Source organism: Sminthopsis crassicaudata, chromosome 1 (genome assembly GCF_048593235.1).
Source record: "Sminthopsis crassicaudata isolate SCR6 chromosome 1, ASM4859323v1, whole genome shotgun sequence".
Taxonomy (NCBI): Eukaryota; Metazoa; Chordata; class Mammalia; order Dasyuromorphia; family Dasyuridae; genus Sminthopsis; species Sminthopsis crassicaudata.
Genome location: NC_133617.1, coordinates 48,816,886 through 48,828,712, shown reverse-complemented (window position 1 = coordinate 48,828,712; position 11,827 = coordinate 48,816,886). Strand labels below are relative to the sequence as shown.

The following is an 11,827-nucleotide window of genomic DNA, read 5'->3' as shown; positions in this document are numbered from 1 at the left end:
GACCCCAGGGTGTCTATCTCCAGCATCCTTGGGGTCCCAGAGCCAGGATGGAGAATGGGAAGGGAAATTTCTCAGGATACAGCATCTGGTGTTTGTAAATCTTTATTTTTCAACAAACCCTGTATTGTATAGTATCTTACAATCAGTGCTGGACTCTGCCTTCTAGCTTCCCTCACCCACCCAGACCCATGCTACCCCAGGAGTAGGGCCCCCAGCTCCTACTCCACCCTCCCCCTTCCTCCCCTCCCCACCATTTCCTATTTACAGTTATCCCTTGGATACAGTCCACTGTGCCCACGCCCACCCCACCGGGGGTTTGGTACCCTCTCCCCCCAAGCCTAAAGGCCCCAAGAGCTAGGGAGGCCAGCGTTGGAAGCACGTTTCCCTCCCAGCCCTCAGCATCCCCTGCCCCTTCCCTGCCACCTCCCGGCCCCTGGGCCCCAGGCCACATGAAAGCCTGGCTGCGCGCCCTGAGCGCCGAGAGACCGCGAATCCCTGGGCCGGGGAGAGCCGGCCTTCAGCCGGCCCGGGCGGGCTCCTAGTCCTTAAAGCGGCGGCCGGCCGGGATCTTCTTGTAGTAACTCTCGGCCTCAGCCTCTCCGAGGCCGTCCCTGTCGGACAGCGTCAGGCTGCCGGGCTTGCGCCGCAGCGTGGACTCCCTGCTGGCCGGCCCCAGCACCCCCTCCCCGGGGGTGGGCATGCCCTCGCCCGTGGCCAGGTTGACGGTGGCCACGCCGGTGAAGCGCGGCGGCTCCTCCTGGTCCACGTCACTGATGGACGACCCAGGGGACACCCCGGGGGCCTTGCCGGCCCGGAAGCTGCCCCCGCCCCGGTAATCGCGGCCCGCCAGCTCCCCCAGCTCATAGGGGTCGCCCCCAAGCTCGGCCGCTTTGGCCCCGGCAGCCGCCTTCCACTCCCACGGCCCGTTGCCGGAGGAGAGGTGCACCACGGGGTGGTGGGGGGCGTGGGCGTCGATGGTGACGATGCTGCCGCTGTCCCGCTCGGAGGGCGAGCGGTACTGGGAGGAGTCGGAGCTGGCGCTCGAGGACGAAGCCGTTTCCGCGGCCTTCGGGCCGGGCGGCCCCCCCGGGCCCATGCCGGGCGCCTTGGACATGGCGATGACTTGCAGGAGCCGGGGCGGGTTGGCCACGCGCGGGGGCGCTGGGACAGAGGCTCCCCCTTTCTCGGCCATCATGAGCCACTTGGCGCGCACGGCTGAGCTGCTCTTGGGGGAGAGGCTGGCGCTCGCGGGGCTACCGGCCGGGGCCTGAGTCTCCTCGGGGATGTGCACTAGAGGCGGCGCGCCCGCCCGCGGAGGCAGGAGCACCCGGGGCCCCAGGCCCGCCCTCTCAGCCCCCGCCCGCGCCTGCACCGTAGGGTACAGGGAGGGTGGGATGGGGCCCCCCTCCTCCTCCTCCTCCTCCTCCTCCTCCTCTTCCTCCTCCTCCTCTTCCTCTTCTTCCTCAGCCATGGGCTCAGCAGCCCCCCGGAGATGTCCAGGCCCCACCTCCTCGGCCAGGGCCAGGGCCCGGCCCCCCTCCAGCGACTTCTGCTTCCACTCTGTGATGAGCTGCTTGGAGCGGGAGGCGTCCAGGGGCACGTGGATGGTCATGTGGCGCCGGGCGGGGTCGTCCAGGGAAGGAGTGTTGACCCGGGGCAGGGTGTTGCTGAAGGTCACCATATTCTCTTTGCCCATGGGGCTCCGAGGGGCCAGGAGGTCCACGTCCACGCTGGCTCGCTTGAGACTGCCCAGAGACGTCTTCTCCCGGGGCACAGGGCGGGGCACCCCCTCCAACCGCGTCTGGGGGGTCAGCTCGTCCGTGCTGACCGATTTGTTCTGGTGGTAGACAGAGTCATGGCCTCTCTGGGTCAGGGCCCGCAGGGCGTCCTTGGCCGGTGGGGGGGCCAGGGGCTTCTCCAGAGGGGCCTGGAAGTTACCCACAGCGTGGCAGGCCTGAGCAAAAAAGGGAAAGTGTCAAAGCCCCGGCGGGGCCCTGAAGGCAGGGATTAGGTCTCTACCAGAGACCATGGGCTCCCTGGGGAGGGGCTGTCTCTGCTCTCCTCAGAGGAGGAGGGGTTTCTGAAGGTTGTGGCATTTTGGGGGCTCTCAGAGGGCAGGACCGAATCTTCTCCTTGTCCGTTCCACCCCTTGCTCCCAGACTCACCAGGTAGGCAGCAATGCCAGCGCCGATGAGGAAGCCACTGTAGACGTCACTGGGGTGGCTTCTGTGCTGGGTGATCTGGGTAAGGCCACAGACCCCCGCAGCAATGGCAAAGGCAAAGACCAGGATGGGCTTGAGCAGCTTGGTGCTATCTGAGATGATGGAGTTAAAGTACATCTGTGTGGAGAGATGCCCATCAGAGCTGGCCCTCCAGAGGCCTTGGGTCCACCTGGACCCTCATTCCCAGAGATGCATGCCTGTACATGCTGGGAAGATGGGATGGGGGATGGGCAGAAGTCCTGCACATTCAGGGGTCTTTGGGAAGGAGAGGGCAGGGAGAAACCCTGCACATTCAGGGGTCCTCGGGAAGAGGGGCAAGCAGAAGCCCTCCACATTCAGGGGTCTTTGGGAAGGAGAGGGCAGGGAGAAACCCTGCACATTCAGAGGTCCTTGGGAAGAGGGGCAAGCAGAAGCCCTCCACATTCAGGGGTCCTCGGGAAGGAGAGGGCAGGGAGAAACTCTGCCCATTCAGGGGTCCTTGAGAAGGGGGAGTGGACAGAAGCCCTCCATATTCAGGGGTCCTTGGGAAGGGGGGCAGGTCAGGGGTTAGGGAGGGGCTGGGGGAGAATAGGAGGCTTTATGAAGACTCACTCACCGATACATAGACAGCTGCGAAAGCCGAAAGGGTGGCGTGCTGGGATGGGAAGGTCTTCCTGCCAAGTGAGTCAGTATCCCATTAGGCTCTCACTCTCCCTCCCCAATCCCTATATCTGTAACTTGAAGAGACTGACCCATGTGACCTCAGAGTCCTGGGTCCTAATCCTCTCAATGAAGGCCCCTGGCCTTTCCAAGTCTCAGTTTTTTTTTTTTATCAATAAAATGGAGGGACTGGGCTTGCTCATTTATATGGACCTCAGCTTTGGGCATCTCTGTTCTTAGCTCATGATAGCAAAAGCTCGAAAGATCCTTCAGAAATGAAATGTCAGCTGGAATGGAATTAGAGATCCATCTGGTCGGACCTCCTAAATTTACAGGAAACAGAGTTGCCTAGCATCTCCCAGGTGCAGGATAGGATCTGCATCTAGATCTTCTGATTCCAGATTTAGAAAATATGTCCCCCTCCCACCCACTACTGCCCTCTGTCATCCTAAAGGTGCTTTGAAATCACACTATTGAGTTTGGTGTCAGAAGATCTGGATTCAAGTGTTGACACTAAAACTTAGAACCTGTGAAATCCCAGGCAGGCCCTTTTTGGAGTCTTAGCTTCTACGAATAGTCTCCACAATTCCTTTCTGGCTCTAGAATCTATTTCCAAAGATTCTAAACCCAACAATTCAAAGGACATAGACCTTCATCTCTTTAGGGATTGGCTCAGGACTGAACAACTGAAAATGTTAGAGCTTCTTGGCTTCCAGACCAGCCCTCTATTCCCTTTGCCAAGCTTTCTCTTAAAGCCTAGAATTTAGAAATAAATATATACCCAGTAGATTGGGTTTATGCCCTCTGCCAGGGAGTAAAATCCAGATGAATGAGACTGAAAGTCAAGCAGTACCTTGGTGCTCCCTGCCCTGGGGCACAGATGACCCCTGGTTCTCAGGCTCCATCCCCCACCCCCAGAGCAGCAGCTCACCTGGCAGAGAGGATGGCATGGGCATCCTGGCCGGAACAGATGTCCTGGGTGATGTAAGGGTTGGTGTCACAGGAAATGCCGAGCAAGGTGTAATTGGGCTTGCATACCGTCAAGAAGAAGGGGGCATGGTAGCCTGTGGCCAACTGGATGATGTCAGTGACCAGGGCTGTGGCACACAGGCCAAACACATGGACGCCTGAGGAAGGAGGAGGCAAGGGTCAGAGGGGCTGTTTGTGTATCCCACGTTGTCCCAGAAAGCTGCCACCTACACCCATCCAGATCCAGGAGGAAGGAGGCAAATGGGAAAAGGGAGAAAGGTCACAGGAGTGAGGGTCAACCCAAGGGAGATCCAAAGTCTAGCAGTGACATAGAATGTGTGTGGGTGACCAGAGGAGATAGGGAAGGAAGGAAGGAACAAGCATTTATTAAGCACTTATTGTGTGCCAGTCACTGTGCTGAGTCCTTTACAAAAATGGTCTCTCCTGATCCCTACTACAACCTGGGAAGGTAGGAGTGATAGGAAAACCTACATAGGAAGAAGTAGGTAGAGAGGAATATAGGAAGAAGTAGCTAGAGAGGAATATAGGGAGAGGATTGGTTGTTGGGATGGAATTTGGACGATCATCTCAGGGTAGGGGATGTGTGCAGGGGAGTGACCTTGGCCAATCTGGAAGGAGAGAAAGGGTAACTGGCTTCTCCCACCAAGGGCTCCTCAGCTGAATCCTCACCAACAAAGCGGACAGTGCGGCGCAGGAAAGAGTTGAAGTTGCAGCCCCCAGCATTGATGCTGCCCTCCGCATTAGTGCGGCCTTTCAGCTTGGACTGGAGACAATATACGATGCCTTCCCCGACCATGATCTGCACCAAGGAAGGTATGGGAGTAAGTCTTAGCAGTCAGGCTCTTCCCAAGCCCTCTCCATTCTCTTCCACTGAGTCCCACCAGTTGTGGGAATGTGACCTCAGTAAGCCCCTTCCTCTCCAGGCTAATATCTTCACCTCAAGTGAAAGAAAATGCTTTTTCCTTCTTCAAATTTTCCCAGAGCACTTTGGATTTCTCCTAATCTGTGAATATACTGAACCCAGTACCTCTTTCACTCTCATCATCACCACTTCCCCCATCCAAATTGGGGGGGGGGGAATAGGGTCTGACCCATTTTTATTTTTCTATTCCAATGAATACCTTGCACTTAGCAGGCACTTATTTGGTAAAGTTTAAAGTTAAATTGTTGAATCTCTAAAAGGAAGATTGGACTCAATGATTTCTAAGTGTTCCCCCCCCCCCCCAGCTCTGACAGTCTAAGGACTTTCTCAGCTTTGAAATTCTAATGTCCTAAGGCATTTTCTAGCCCTGACAGTTTCTGTTCTACCACCCTTTCCAGATTTGATTTCAGGTATGATATTCTAAGGTCCCTTCAAAGCTTTATTCTTTCTATGTTCTAAGGTCTATTCAAGATTGTATTTCTTGGTCTCTCTGTTTAAAAATTTTATATACTGTATTTTAAGGTCCCTTCTAGCTAGCTTTGACATTCTATGTTTTAAAGTCTATTGAAACTCAGATATTTTATGTTCTAAGGTTCTGTTTATGCTGTAAGGTTTGTCCCAACTCTGATAATTATTAGTCAATCATCAAGGTCTCTAAGGACTATCATGTGTTACCTTCATAAGTACATGGTTTCTCCCTCCTTGAGGAACCAGTGGGCAATAAGTCTGAATATTCTAGAGGGTCATGTGATTTGGAGCCCAGGGTCAAAGTGGATACTAGAACTGAAGTCTCATGCCCACATCCACTCTCCATCCTGTCACAAACCCATCCCCACACAGGAGATCCTGAAGACTTACAGAAGCAGCTGGCGCAGCAAAGGCTAGGCTTAAGAGCATGAGCAGTGGGATGAGCTCTTCACTGGTTTCCACATAGGGCATGGACAAGGTCCGGTCGTAGCACTGGAAGCCCACCTTGGCTGGTTTGAAGAGGTCGGTCAGCTCCAGAAAGTAAAGGGTCACAATGGAGGAGGCAACAATGGGGAGCTGGTAGATTGGAAAAGACAGAGGGCGTTGGTGTGGGGAAACCCTTGATCTGGATTCTAGCTCCCAAATCCACTCTGGACTCTCCACTCTCTCTTCACCAACATCCCAGCCCCTTCCCCCTGCTTGCTTCCTCTCCCAAGCCTCTTTCCTAATGCATCCTCTGGCAAACACCATAGACATGACCATAGACACCATCTAAGAACCCTATCTATTTGTATATCTCATTATCAGATCTCATTTAATCCACACACAAACCCTGGGAGATAAAAGTTATTATTGTTCTTATTTTATAGATAACAAAACTGGGGCAGAGGTTAAGGAGCTTGTCCAAGATCATACAGTTATTAAGTATTTGAATCTGCATTTCAATTTGGTCTTTCTGACTCCAATTCCAACAATTTATTTATTGGGTCACCTATCTGAATTAAAAAAAATTGTAAAGTGCTTTGCAAATCTTTGAACTAGATAAATGCTAGCTATTATTATTACTAATGATTGCTATTATAAGGCTGTGTACCCTCCACAGTCTGTACTCCCTCCCCCTCTCTGATGTCCCCAACGCACACTGTTCTTTTCCATTCAAGCTAGTGTTCTCTCCATCTCTTTCACATTGGGCTCACTGGTGTTTCTTTACTTCTCCCAGCCAAATCTCAGTTGAGAGATGGGAGAAATCCTGGGATTCAGGGCAGGCTTCCTGAAGAAGATGGAATTGGAGCTGGCCCAGCTCACAGAGGGCAGGGGTTCTCACTAAAGATCCAGCATTCTCTAAACTGGACCTTTCCATTACTGGCAATTGCATCGTTTAAAGATTAATTGGGTCCAGTAAAGCTTTAACATGTCTTTTAAAACCTGATCTCTTCATGGCTCCACATGTCCATTCCTTAAGGCCCATAGCTTGGGTTGCTATCATCCCTTCAACCCCAGGCCCATCCCTGCCAAGCCTCAGGCAATAGGGGTGCAAAGACTTGGGTGCTGGATTTAAGTCAGAAGATCTCTGAATTCTGTTCTTGATGTGACTGGCTATGTCTCTTATATCTAAGTTTCAATTTCCTCATCTGTAAGAAGTATGGTAGGGGTAAGGGGTTGTACTGTTTCCCCTGAGATCAATTCAAGGTTCATGGATTGGATCCATCCAGCTGCTGATCTTTCTTGGGCCTTATCTAGTGTTAACCTGCTCTGACAATTAACCGGGGTATTTGCTCCCCCACCCCAGGAGATTATTTCTCTCCATCCCTCTAAGGATGTGGTCCTCCTCCTTTCCCTCACAGTCTCTGTGGGGAACTGAAGGCAAAACCTTGTGGTTAGGCCCCCCGATGATATCTGGCTGTCTGCTGGCAGGCCTGCTGGACACCACTCTGTTTGCCTTCTGCTGTCACTACCAGCTAGCTAAGTGCTCAGACACTGTTTTCTTTCCACCTGCTGGAAAATCAGATCGAAGAGACCTTGAAGGTGGTGGAGAAGGAAAAAAAAAAATCAACTAGAGACTCAGGAAATCTGGGCTCTGACTTGTGTGGGCAAGTCCCTTTCTGTTGGACCTGCTTCCTCTCTTGTGAGAGGGCTGAACTCTTGTGTCTGACATTTTTTGGTCTATGTTCTAAAGTCCCTCCCACCTCTTCCATTCTATGTTGGAAGGCCCCTCCCACCTCTGACAATCCGTGTTCTAAAGGTCCTTCCAGCTCTTCCATTCATTGTGCTTTCAGGTCCCTCCAAGCTCTGAAATTCTATGCTCTGTGTCCTAAAACCCCTTCTGGCTTTAACATTCCATATTTTATGCCTCAAAGGGCCCCTTCAGGCCCTGCTCTTTTGGAGGAGGAACCGTTGCTTGGGCGGGGTAGCAGTCACCCCTGACGGGGCTGTGTGTCTAGGGGTCCCCATGTTCCATCACCTCCACAAAGTAGAAACACGGCAGGAGTGTCATGCTGTCCTTTGGACCCTTGGCCTTCTCCTTGGCTGATAGCATGATGTTCTGGGGGCTAGGGACAGGGCAGTCAGGTCAAGGCCCCAAGGCTGCACGGAAAAGAAAAGGGTGAATGCTGATCTCCTTTAGGGGAGCAGGGATATGCATGCATGCATGCGGGTGTGCAAGGACTGGTACTGAGGGGGCCAGTGATGGGAGCCAGGGCAGGGCCTGCTTCTCTGAACCCATCCCATCTTCTGACTAGGGGTGCCCAGTTTTTTTTGGGAGGCATTTCAGAATTGGGAGGATGAGGGGACCTCAGAAAGGGTTTGATTCACGCCTCCTCCGATCTGCCCCAGCTCTTGGGGGGATGGTGAGGATGATGGGAGAGGTCCCGGAGCAGGGGACCGGGAGGGGGTTAGGTAGATGGGGGGCCCAGGAATGTGAGACGCCCCATGCCATCCCCGAGCAGGGGGCTCTGCGAGAAGAAAGCGGGGGGGGGGGCTGGAATGGGGAGGGGCTTAGCGTCCCACCCCGCCGATCTGCATCCCCGCGGGTCTGCATGCTCCAGTCTCCCCCACTTACCTCGGGGGCTCCGCAGGGACCAGCGGGGCCCTCCCAGTCTAGAGGCGGCGGGGGCGGTGGCAGGCGGGAGCCGGAGCTGGAGCTCGAGCCGGAGCTAGAGCCCGAGCTCGAGCCGGAGCGCAGACAAAGCGCCCCTCCCCGGCGCGGCCCCTCGGTCCCCGCGCCCCGCGCAGCCCCGCGCAGCCGCTGCGCATCCCAGCCCCGGCGCGCCGCGGGCCTCCGGGACGGGCCCGAGAAGCAGGGGCAGAGGCAGAGGCACAGGCACAGGCACAGGCAGGGACAGGCGCGGCGGGGTCGCTGGCGGCGGCTGCGGGAGCCCGGAGGAGGGGCTGCGAGCGGCGGCGGCTGCGGCGCGGTCTGCGGGGCGGGGCCAGGCTGCGAGCGCCAGGCTGCTGCGGGGCGCGGGGGCCGGGGGGCTCCCTCGGGGGGTGTGGCCGAGCCGTCCCGCGCCCGGCGGCGCCCCGACTCCCGGGCGCCGCGTCCCTGTCTCCGGACCGGGCTGCCCCTAGCCCTGGGCCCCCTCCGCGGGGCTCCCCCCGCTCCTCTCTGCCGGGGTCTTCTGGCCCCTGTGGCTCCCAGGGGCTCGTTTCTGTCCATGTCTCCTCTCCCCGGGCATCGCTCCTGAGCTTTCCGGAGGTGCTCCCAGGATCTCCCGCCCGGTGTCACCGGCTCTGCCCCGGGCTCTCTCGGTCTCCCCACTACTCTCGATGGCTCCCAGCCTCTCCTCATATGTGTTTCCTTAGGATCCTACGCTCCTAGATCCAGGTGCCTTAAGAGGCCACGGAGACCAGCCCCCTCGTTCCCATGAGGGATCCGAGAGCTGCGGAGGGGACCTGGTCCGCCCGGTGACACACTGAGGAAGCGGCAGGGCCAGGATTCGAACCAAGGTCCCTAGCCCCCTTCCCACCCCTCCCCTCCGGCTCCCCCCGGCTCCCTCCTTCCGGTGTCTCCGGCTAGCTCGGTCTCTATGTGTCCGCGGCTCGGGAGAGCTTCTCAGGGAACTGGGAGCCAGCGCAAATTGCAGAGGGCAATAGACTGGGCCCCGAGGACTCCGGGATGGAAATCCCACCTGTGTTACTTAGTAACCCGGGGCTGAGTGCTCCCACTCTGGCCGGAGTCGCGTCAGCCGTCTAGCCCCTGTTTGCTCTTCTGAAAAACGGACCAGACCCCTCTTAAATCTCTGATACTACGGACAGCTTCTGCTTATCCCGTATCAGAGTCTTTCTGGGGATAGTTCCCCGCCCGGTCTCAGTGGCTGGCTCCGTAGCTCTCCCCATCTGTTCACAACTCTGTGCTGTGTAAGAGGGAATCTCCCTGCCTGCACTCTGCCTGGCTCGGTTTCTCTCCCTCTGTCTTTTCTCATGCCTCACCACCTCTCAGTGTCTCCTGGGGATCTCCTTGCTCCTCTTTGGCTGCGTCCCGGCCTGCCAACTCGTCTTCCAGTTTCCATGGTGAGCTCCCAGGGGCTGAGAGACAAAGAGGAAGAGCGATGGCTCGGGCTGCAGTCAGGAGGGAGTGTGTGTCTGGTGCCTGGGTGTCAGGTGGAAGGCCCCCTCCCCCCAGGAACCTCGGGTGGTAGGTGTCTAAAGGGTAAAAGGGCACAGCATAACAGTGGTGGGGAGCTACACCCTCCTTGGTGATTCAGCAGGGAGATATTGTGATTCGGGGAAGACTTATAAAGCTGATGCAAAGTGGAGTGAGCAGAACCAGGGGAACAGCATATACAAGACTACAATAATATAAATAGGAAGATCGACAACAAAACAATCAAAAGGAAACGCTCAGAAATTATCATGATCAAACTTGGAACCAAAGGAGAGACAGGAGAATGCACCTCTTTCCTTTCTTTGGGCCCAGAGTACAAAACTTTGCATACGCTGTTGATGTGGTGTTAGTTGTGTAGCCCCCTCTCCCTTTTTATCGTTTGTTTAAAAAGTGTTAAATTGTTTATTGTTTCTGAGTAGGGGATTTTTGTGTGTATTTGGAAATGAAAATATATATTGGGAAATGAACAGAAAAGATTAAAAATTTAAGTCATTTTTATAGATGGAGGCTCCCCATTTTCCTCTTCCTTTGGTCTGTACTTATTAGGAATATCAGGGGTAGCCACATCCAATCCTTCCTTCTTTCCTTCCTTACTTCTTTCCTGATTCCCTTCCTCCCTCTCTCCTTTCAACCCTTCCTCTTTTTCTCCTCCCTCACTTTCTTTTTTCCCTCTCTCCCTCTCTCCATCTTTCTTCCTCTTCCCCCTTCCCTTTCTTCTTTCCCTATCTTCTTTCTTCTCTTCTCTTCCTCCCTCTCTCACCCCTCCTCTTCCTCCATCTCCTCCCCCTTCCCTTCCTTCCTTCCTCCCTCTCATCCCTTCCTTCCTTCCTTCCTTCCTTCCTTCCTCCCTCCTTCCCTCCCTCCTTTCCTTCCTTCCTTCCTTCCTTCCTTCCTTCCTTCCTTCCTTCCTTCCTTCCTTCCTTCCTTCCTCCCTCCCTCTCTCCCTTCCTTCCTTCCTTCCTTCCTTCCTTCCTTCCTTCCTTCCTTCCTTCCTTCCTTCCTTCCTTCCTTCCTTCCTTCCTTCCTCCTTCCTCCCTCCCTCCCTCCCTTCCTTCCTTCCTTCCTTCCTTCCTTCCTTCCTTCCTTCCTTTCCTCCCCCTTCCTTCCTCCCTCCCTCCCTCCCTTCCTTCCTTCCTTCCTTCCTTCCTTTCCTCCCCCTTTCTTCCTTCCTCCCTCCCTCCCTCCCTTCCTTCCTTCCTTCCTTCCTTCCTTCCTTCCTTCCTTCCTCCCTCCCTCCCTTTCTCCCCTTCCCTTCCTTCCTTCCTTCCTTCCTTCCTTCCTTCCTTCCTTCCTTCCTTCCTTCCTTCCTTCCTCCCTCCTTCCCTTCCTCCCCTTCCTCTCCTTTCCCTTCCCTTCCTTCCTTCCCTCCTTTCCTTCCTTCCTTCCTTCCTTCCTTCCTTCCTTCCTTCCTTCCTTCCTTCCTTCCTTCCTTCCTTCCTTCCTTCCTTCCTTCCTTCCTTCCTTCCCTCCTTTCCTTCCTTCCTTCCTTCCTTCCTTCCTTCCTTCCTTCCTTCCTTCCTTCCTTCCTTCCTTCCTTCCTTCCTTCCTTCCTTCCTCCCTCTCTCCCTTCCTTCCTTCCTTCCTTCCTTCCTTCCTTCCTTCCTTCCTTCCTTCCTTCCTTCCTTCCTCCCTCCCTCCCTCCCTCCCTCCCTTCCTTCCTTCCTTCCTTCCTTCCTTCCTTCCTTCCTTCCTTCCTTCCTTCCTTCCCTCCTTCCCTCTTTCCTTTCCTTCCTTCCTCCCTTCCTCCCTCTCTCCCTCCCTTTTTTCCTCCCTCTCTCATTCCCTCCCTCCCTTCCTTTTCTTCCTTCCTTTCCTCCTTTATTTCTTCCTTCCCTCCTCCCGTCCTCCTTCCTTCTTTCTTCCTTTTCTTCCTTCCTCCTTTCTTTCTCATATCTGCTGTGACCACAGAGGTGCCAGGCTTCTAGGTTTAGCCTAGTTGGCCAAGGAATGTGTTCTCTTTTGCCTAGGGGACAGAGCTATTCT

General features: G+C 55.1%; 1 protein-coding gene across 1 annotated transcript; it reads right to left on the bottom strand.

The window, feature by feature from the left end:
* Positions 1 to 253: 253 nt before the first annotated feature.
* On the bottom strand, positions 254 to 8,638 carry PLPPR3 (phospholipid phosphatase related 3). The gene is made up of 8 exons (XM_074301851.1): positions 8,300 to 8,638; positions 7,703 to 7,824; positions 5,632 to 5,817; positions 4,521 to 4,650; positions 3,793 to 3,988; positions 2,818 to 2,875; positions 2,166 to 2,339; positions 254 to 1,954 (listed from the first exon to the last, which is right to left on the bottom strand). The coding sequence occupies exons 2-8, from the start codon at positions 7,775 to 7,777 to the stop codon at positions 539 to 541; spliced, it is 2,235 nt and encodes a 744-aa protein (XP_074157952.1). The 5' UTR covers positions 7,778 to 7,824; positions 8,300 to 8,638; the 3' UTR covers positions 254 to 538.
* Between the last annotated feature and the right edge of the window lie 3,189 nt (positions 8,639 to 11,827).